A 9,349-nucleotide genomic window follows, 5' to 3' on the forward strand; every position below is an offset into this window, starting at 1 on the left:
GAATGCTCCCGTGCAGTTGACATAGAATGGGATGCAGTTGTTGGTTGTTGGAAAGAAATAAGTCCGTTGTGGCAGCCCACCTCCCCATTCAAGCTATTCAGTGGGGATAAGTGGGGAGCGAGGGTAAGGGACACATTTCCAAACAGGGAATGGGGATGAGTGGGGAGGGAAGAATGTGTAACAAAAAAAAAGGTGCAGCAAATAGGCAAACAGCAAGACGGATCATTAAAAACACACCCGTGCTGCTGTCACTAAAGTAGAAACCCCCGGAAAGCAACTCTCGACAGAAGTCTCAACTCCTTTGCTGCCTGCATGAAGTGGGCCCCACCCCTTCTAGGACCGGGTCGGGTTCTTGACGCATCTGCTACGGTTCTCATGTCTGTTGCCACTATTTTATGCATCCTTGTTACCCTGCCTTACGATGTGTCCACTAGTGTCCTTCATCCCCTCCCCCCTCCCTCCTCCCTTCCCGCCTGCGGTACACTTTTATGCAGATGTCCATTGTGGACCGACCCCAGTAGTAGAGGACGGACGCGAACTCTTCCATGCTCTTTACCTTTGCCAACTTCGATCGAAGGCCACATTCGACTAATGCCCCGTGTGTCAACCCATCAACGACTTGTGATGGCACAAATCGAAGCGAAGAGGTCAGCGTGAAATAATTCATAAATCGTGCGCCTTTTTTTGTCCACTGCTGAAACTCGAACGCAACGTGCTTTGTAATGGAGAAAACTTAATCTACTGCCTACTGGCGGATGAAATTCGTTTGTATCGGACACCGTCACTTTCGATACGTACAAGAGCAAGGGTGTTACTTTGCTTAATGTTTCATTTCATTCCTCACGCTCCAGTAAGAAGTAATATCCATTGGGTCATCCGTTGACCGTCTCGTTTGCTGACGTAGAAAGGGCATCCGTCATTCTGCTGCGAATAACGATCAATTAGCATTAAAAAAGAAACAACCAACAGTGCAACTAACTTGCAGAAGTGGACAAACAGTGACTAAAGTAATAAAATCAAATAATACATACAACAAAATTAAACAAAACAGTATAACAAATATGCGCGCTGTGGAAACGTAGTGTAAGAATTGATGCACTTATTATGTAATTTTAAAGAAAGTGAAGACACTTCCGAATTCTATGCAAGACTAAACCAAAGAGTTTGGCAACTCTTGATGTCAAAATTGTGTTTTTGTGATTCAATAACTGGGCATTAGAACGTAAATTCACTCAAACCTAAGTGGACAAAGAGATAAAACTCTGGGTTTAGTGTATCAACAATCAAGAGTTACAATTGTTACAATTGTTAGGTCCACTCCCCGTCGTAAAGTTGGCCCCAACTGCCATTTTGCTTAAGGCTTCCAAGGGACTTGATCCGCCACTGCTCCGAGGATTCGTTAATCTATTGGCAGTCGATTAATGATTCGAATGACTCACTAAAGATTCATATGAACGATTCGTCTCAAAAGATTCATTAAGCACAGCACTAAATAAAACGCTGTTTTACAAACGTCATACGATGTGTAGTGGGATCTATTGTTACTTACCTGTTATCCTTGGTGATCTTGCCCTGCAGTGCAAAAATCCCTGAAGCCAGTCAAGGTCAAACACTGTTCAGTGCGAATCGATTATTCCGCCAGGACGGGTCTACGTCATAACTGCTTTCCATTCCTCATAGGGACTATGGTACGTCTTCTACGTAACTTCTGGTACATGGGATCATGCACTCCACCGGGCGGGATTTTTATTAAGACCCATAAGTACTGGTTATGCTGTCATCCTTTTTGCTTTTGCTTCCTCTATCTCCAACCCGCAATCCTTAGCCGATTGTAATTTGCTGTGAAAGAGACAGAAACCATCAATTACCATATAATAAGCGTATGCCAGGACATGGATTGATCGATAGCTTACCATGTTTTCTATTTTCAGAATATCGAATGTCCTTTGGCGTGATTTTTTTTTTTTTTTGCGTAAACTTTTGGTGTTGGTAAAAAAGCCTTGAGAGACTTCCACTCATCAGCATCTGGTTTTCCGACTTTGGTCTATGACATTTCTACATATCTGGGAAGCTTGACAGGCTCTCCAAAAACATTGTAATCAAACGATAATCATTTCACCATGAAACAAAACAAAAAGCTATTACGATCGTAAAACCGGAAGTAAAAAAGGGGAACAATTCTTTCACAAGACGTACAACAAATTCTTCAAAACCGGAAACTTTACGTAAGGAATATTATAGTTTATTCAAATTTCATTTAATTTATTACGTTTATTGGGGCAGTCAAAATGATACCCACCGGCAGTCCATTTTCAAAACTGTACTATTATCTATTCAAGTGAACATATCTAATATGAAGCCCTGTTCAATACGTCAAGTTTTCGAAATCGGCAAAACGGTCGATGAAACAATGCCGGGTGTAAATGCAAAGCGTTTCAATTTGCCGTCGTTAATGAAATCCACACGAAACAATGACTCACAATTGTCTTTGAAATACAAACAGTATGGTAAACATTTTCTACACAATCAACTAAGTTCATTTGCCAATAATCGCGTTATGAATGCACTAGCTAACGAACTGTTATTTTTCCGAGAATTGAGAAACGTTTCTATGACACAATACTAAATCTTTCCTCAAACCTTCATTTGCCGAACCTTTGCAACTTCGAAAGTCCAATTTCAAAATACGTCTACGTAGCAATTATCTTTTCAAGTTCGCATCCAAAACAGCTGTCCTTCTGCTATTTCGCGTGAATGGAAAATGGGTACAGTGAAAAAAAAAACCATCATAGACAAATTTCGAAACAAATAGAATCGTTATTAATACTTAAAAGCACTACAAATGTTCGTTTCGCCGTTCTTGTTGTTCTTTCTTTTTTTCAAACGCGACTTAACAGACCACAAAAAAATTGCACTATGTAGAACTCGTTAGAACAAGCAAATTAGCTGTTCGAGAACTATTGAGGCTACGTTATGATGAAATGCGAAATTTCTATCCAACCTAAACAGCGAACCAACCGAATAGCACATTAGAATGGTCGATATCCCTGAGGGTTTGATGATACGATTATTTTCGAAAGCTGCTGATACACGTGCGTCCAATTCTTCTCATCAACAACGGCTAACATTTCCTCCAGTACATCGCGGCTTAGCTTTTCCTCGTACAGTTTGTTCAAATACTTGACCATGCGGCCGTACTGCTTGAGAGAAAATGCGTGCCAAATCGTTAACAACAGTACCTAGAAAATGAAATTGTAAATAAATTGATTCTCTATCGTTTGCCCAACAAGCCCGACGTACCTTCGAATCGGTGTATTCGATGAATTTGCCCACTTCACCGTACAGTTGATCCAACTCCTCGGCATAGTCCGGTTGACTCACGTCCTGCGCATCGAACAAGTTCTGCAAAACCCTCAACTTGCACAAGGCAACAAACTTACGCTGGCAGGCATCCAGCAGAAGCTGCTTTTGTTTATCCATTTGACTAAAGAGAAAATACAAACGTTACAACATAAAAACCAACAATAGTCGAGCAACAGCAATCGTACGTACATTTTAATCTTGGCTGCATTTGGTCGATTATCAACCTTCATGCCGTAGTACGCAAGCAGTGCATTCTGATCGATATCCTTCACCACTAAGCCGGACAGCTCAATGATGCGCAGCAACTTCACCTTCAGCAATGTCGCCGGCGCGGAGTCGGACAGATCAAATGACTTCGTAAATGCGTACGGAAGATTTTGCTTCAATTCGCTACTATCATAATGATCGGCCATCGCCAAATGAGCTGCCAGATGGTTGGGATTCTCCTTCAGCAGCGCGTTATACAGATTGTCCGCATTTTCCAAATCCAATTTTGCTATCTGTGCCGTCTGATAATCGCGCAATCCTTCACAATATTCATCCCATTTGCTTCGGGGTTCCTTCCCGGCTGTTCCATTCGCCAGCCCACCATTAGCAGAAGCACCATTCGAAGCGGTAATTACAGTTCCCGATCCATTCGAACCTCCACCACTCGACTGATTGCTTCCGTTCGAAGCATTGTTAGTAGCGGTAGTGGTCGCGCTTGCAGCCGCCGTCGAACTTTTCTTTGCTGGTGGACCTTCCGTCAGTATGTACTGGAAGCAGTGCGAAACACACTTCTTAACGATGTCCTCCTTCGCGTACGTAATACTGCCCTCCAGCCAAGAACACTGCGGTGGTATGGATGCTTTCTGTAGCTTCTCGCTAGGAACCGGTGCTAGGTAGATAGGACGGCATACACCAGCCGCCAGGAAGCAACTTGTCATCTTTTTGGCACCGGACAGCACCTGATTGTACGATTTGTACACGTCCACCGATAGACTGTTGCTGGCTAGCTTGAAGTTAACGATCATGTTCGCTTCCGTCAGCTTCTCGAGCAGCTCTTTCTTCTCGTGGCGCACCTGCAAGCGGATGGTGTAGTCACCCTTTTCCAGCTTTTCGTACTTATAGTAAGAGTACGCATCACCACACCGAACCATCATCTTGTTGGTGTCGAACACCATCCAGAACTGGGACTCGAACTCACTCTCGTAGAGAATGTTGCTGAATAATGGCGTGTAGAACGCTACTTCGTAGCCCTTCACTAAATGCAGCTGGTACGTGATCAGGGTCTGATAGATCTGTCTTGCTGGACGGATCACATCGCGTGCCGTCAGTGGTGTGACCTTAGTTTCCGACGGTTTTAAAACCATTGCCGCTGTTTTTAACGATACTACCGGGTGTACTTCCTCGCAGGTCAAAGCGGTCAGATCGATTCGATGAATTCCGCTAGCGCTGTGCATTACCGCTGCAAAGATAACACCATAAATTACTTGCTCGCAAAACGTGTGTAAATAATAAGACACATACATCCATTCTGTGGGCTAATTCCGTGGAACTTCACCGAATAACGCAACGGCAACGTTCCAAAGTTGGACCAAAACTTGGCAATACAAATTTCAATTATATGATCACCCTGCAAATAAAGAAAAGAAAAATCAATGTCTCACGTTTAGCATGTTTAGCTTTCCGTAAACAACCAATCGGATGTCCATTCCCATTCCAAACTTACCTCCACCTTAACGGGCTGCACCGTCGGGGTCGTACCATTAACTGGCAGAATTTTTTGCATCTCCATCGCCTTACAGAACTTCATCGGAAGGATCTGCAACGTGTGTAGGAAAAATTTACCACCCACGGCATCGTTCGCATCGGCCGAACGCATCTCAATGACGGCCCAGGTTGCGTATTTCGGTACCAGGATAAAGTCCCGAATAAGCGTGTGCGGTTTGCAATCAACTGGCAAGTCGCCGCGTACGAATTCATTCGATTTTGCATCAACTACGTGCGGTTGCACCACCGTGACTGGGATCTCGAACAAAACGCCCTTCGCGGGACATGCCGAATCGTACGCTTTCACACTCGCCCGGTACACACCCGGCGCCAGTCCGGATGGATCTACTTTGACGGAAATTTTTCTTGCCGCGTAGCACAGATCGAGATAGTTGCCACAGTTGATCCATGATTCCGTCGGAATCAACGTTAACCGCACGTTGAAGTTGATCTTGTCTGCTGCATCTGTAATGGAGGATCATAGAAAGATCACGTTACAATCGGCATATAATCAACCCACGTTTGTTCCAACTTACCCGCGTACTTTTCATTAAAAATAACCGGTTCTATGTTGACGGAAAAGTCTTCCACCTTCGTAAGAACACCATGCCGCATATGAATGCCTTTTGCGTTGTTTTTGCCCACCGTAACGAAGAACCGCAGTTTGTTTTCCAACAGTCCACAGTACGTGGTAAGATGATCAAAAGCTTTGCCAACATTCAACAGCCCATTGCCCTGTGCGAACTTGTCCACGTAATCGATCTTGGTCGCCGTGTTCCACAGTGCTCGCTTGATGCTGAAGGCAGTGTATGGGATGGCTTTCTGTTTCAAGCCAGAAATCAGCAGCCCCACCGAACCGGCTACGTGTGGTGCCGACATGCTGGTACCGTTCATTAGCAGTGCCTTGGACATTGTAAACTGTGGCACGGAAGCAATGGCAGCACCGGGGGCACAAACCGTCACACCGAACCCTCCATCGATGCAGGGATCACGCGAGGACCAGGTATATACGTTGCCCGGCAGCTTCTGGTGCAGTGCGTACTCCGCTTCCATCATTTCCGGCGATACGTATGCACCGACACCAACGCAACTCGGCTGGCTGATATCGGGCGGTGTGCCGATAGTGCACAGTGCCGGACCATGGTTACCGGCCGAAGCTACCCACACTACGCCGTATCTATTTACAAGCTCGCTCATCAGCTCACCGACTCGACCCGAATTCGACCAGTGGCCGTGTTCTCCGTAGCTCATGTTAATTACGTCGATTTTACGACCAGCTTCACACAACTCCATCACCTTGATAATGGCACGCACAAGCGCCGTTCCTGTTTCCATCGATTCCAAACGGCCATCGCCGATGGTTAGTGACACAATCTTGGCAGCGGGTGCGACACCATTCAGCTCGGGATCATCCGGATGGTAGCCGCTGGCAATGGAAGCAACGTGAGTTCCATGGCTCGCTGCAAGACAAAGAAAAATCGTTTCACAACTAAAAGTAAAGAAGTTTTTTTTAACGCATCGCACTCACAGCATACACCAACAACCTCCAGCACGTTTCCTTCATCGTGCACGTTGATCGAAACAGACAGGAAATCATCCAGATTAACTAACTGATGTGATCGGGTATATTCCACCACGTGGACCGCATTTTCCAGATCACCTTTCTCCGTAGTGTCGATCACCGCCATCCAGCCCTCCTTCGTCTGGAACACCACACAATCGTACGATGTTTTCAGATCGGCAAACTTCTTATCGCACGTGTTCAGGAACTCCAGCTGGCTCTCCAGATTCTCCTTCACCAGTTTCTCCTTACCGCTCAGCCCGGTCTGTGGATTTTTGGCCTCGAAATCGCTCAACTCTCTAGCCGCTTCGCTAACGGCTTGTTTGTGCCGATCGTCCCAGGTTTTTAACTTTAGATCGTTCAATATACGTTCGCGGATGTGCGACGGGGACAGATCGTGCACGCTCTTTAGTCCCACACGGTACTCTGAGCCGGCGATATTTTTCGATTTCATCGTGGCAGATAACCGCAGCTTGCGGCCCGACAGACCCGTAATCGTTCCATCCTGACTAGCCGTGACCGTTTTGCTGGTGTCCACATCGCCGCACCCGGAACAGTCGTAACGCTCAATCACCTTAACGTCTCCGCCGGGAATTTGCTAACCGATTCCGTCCCGTTCGCGTCAGAGGCATCAAAAGATATGAAAAATAAAACAAATAGAACAATGCGATAAAGCCCATTCTACAAATAACGTTACATCGCACAGTGCACAATGCTGTTTACACTGCATTGAGGCAAGGAATGATATCAGCATGTTAAGAGAAACTTGATATGTCTCGTGTTCCTTGTCCCTTGATCCCTTGTCTACCGTTTTACCTACCTCTAAACCTTTTGCCCGGGGATCAACGCCGGAATCCAGGATAGCGATTGTCACGTCCCGGCCATCGTACTCCGGGTACATACGGATGAAGCTAAGCGCACCGGTTTCATTCTTCGGTACCAGGGATGTTACAGGGAATTTTACATCAACAACACTTTCCATTTCCTTTCGCACAAAACTATTCCCGTTTACTATGCTGCTGGTGCCTACAGTAGTCTTCTCCTTTTTCCTACCGACTCTGTTCGCTGTTTGCTGCTCTGCGCTGGTGACAGTTTGACAAGCTACCGCAAATGCCGATTCATGCCCCCCGGGTCTGTTTTGTTTGGTCAGTTCGTCTAGCCACCGCTTCTTCGAATGGGGCGAGCAGATGATCCGATCAGCTACTTTGCGAAAGCAAACCTTTCCCAGGGCGGCTAATATCATTTATAATTCCAAAATCGTGAGCAATTGGCTTAATATCTGCTTTTTAATATTGGGCCATACACGACACACTATTGCTATTTTTACGTGGAATAACGTTGCATGCGTTACGTTACGTCTATACGTAATATCTACCCAGACAAAACACGTGTGTGGACATCATCGGTCACGTGATTTCATCGAAATTTATTCCATTGTCGATAATTAAAACGTATCGTGCATTTCCAGGGATTCCTGTGGAAACATTTTCAAAAAGTTTTCTATATTTGTTTGCAAATTTCCACAGGTAAGCTAATGTCACAGCAACCATCGCTGGTCTAGCCTGCCCACTTTTGACGTTTGGTTTTGGCCGTCTACGTCATATGTCAAACATTTGCATCCTTCTTGGAGGAGAAAAAAATTAACTTTGCGGTATTCTTCAAAAAGTTCGAACGATTTGTGTATTTTGAGTGCGATTGTTTTGTAATTAGTGTCTCTGTTGTGCGTGCCAAGTTGCCTTTTGTTCGTGTTTATCATCCCGTACACTACACAATCATGGAAGAAACATCATGTAAGTAACTTTTTGCTGTTTTTTTTTTTGCGTTTACGTATACGCGCTACACACAGCCGGTGGTTACCGTCGATGGATGTACATTTTTAGGATTACCAAAACTACCCACACACGGTAGACATGTTCCTCAGTATCAAACTTCTGTCACCTATAGGATCCTGGTCAATTGTTTATAATGCCTATGGGCTACGCAATATGTTTCGATAGTATGGCTCTGTTTATTCCACTAGACTTGAGAATTGTTACTCTGCGAGTTCTTTGTTTGCCTCTATTCGATGCATTGCGTGTCACGAGCTGAGTAGAACGACGATGCACATGCAACCCCCCAATCGGTAATCAAATTAAATTGTACAAATGCATGGACCGCTCGTTGCACTTGCTGTATTGGGCTACGCCGTGCCTGCGTAATGAAGGGATGTACCGTACCAGTAGCCACTACATCTGGCCAAAAGCCAGCTGTGCTATCGTACAACGGTGATTCATCTTTGCAAACAATGTTATCACATTTAAATGAGTAACGCCTGTCTGCCTACTAGCCCCTTAAGGCGTACCAGAACAGAAGCAGCACGATTGTATTAGAAACGAAGTTTAATGATATAACGCTATTCGTAAAGTTTCCCAATCCTACAGCAGCGAACACAGATGAAAATCACTTAGCACCTGTTTCATGGGACTATTAGCACCTGTTTCGTGCTTTTATTATCACTATTTTTTCAATATACAATACACATAATCGATAAGGTTGTTATTTTGCAATTAACGATGGTGATTATTGATGATGTTCAAATAGATTCCTTTGCTTAACATTTTAGGTATCGTTTCGAAAATGGTGAGAAATAGCAGAATGAGTCGGATGAAGAGAATCGAAACGTAAAAGCCGAAA

General features: G+C 44.8%; 1 protein-coding gene across 1 annotated transcript; it reads right to left on the reverse strand.

Moving 5' to 3' along the window:
• Positions 1-3,029: 3,029 nt before the first annotated feature.
• LOC128711240 (tripeptidyl-peptidase 2) lies at positions 3,030-7,919 on the reverse strand. Its single transcript, XM_053806107.1, has 8 exons — positions 7,497-7,919; positions 6,644-7,274; positions 5,652-6,575; positions 5,075-5,580; positions 4,873-4,978; positions 3,553-4,810; positions 3,301-3,484; positions 3,030-3,239 (listed from the first exon to the last, which is right to left on the reverse strand). The coding sequence occupies exons 1-8, from the start codon at positions 7,917-7,919 to the stop codon at positions 3,030-3,032; spliced, it is 4,242 nt and encodes a 1,413-aa protein (XP_053662082.1).
• Between the last annotated feature and the right edge of the window lie 1,430 nt (positions 7,920-9,349).

Source organism: Anopheles marshallii, chromosome 3 (genome assembly GCF_943734725.1).
Source record: "Anopheles marshallii chromosome 3, idAnoMarsDA_429_01, whole genome shotgun sequence".
In the NCBI taxonomy this organism is placed as follows: Eukaryota; Metazoa; Arthropoda; class Insecta; order Diptera; family Culicidae; genus Anopheles; species Anopheles marshallii.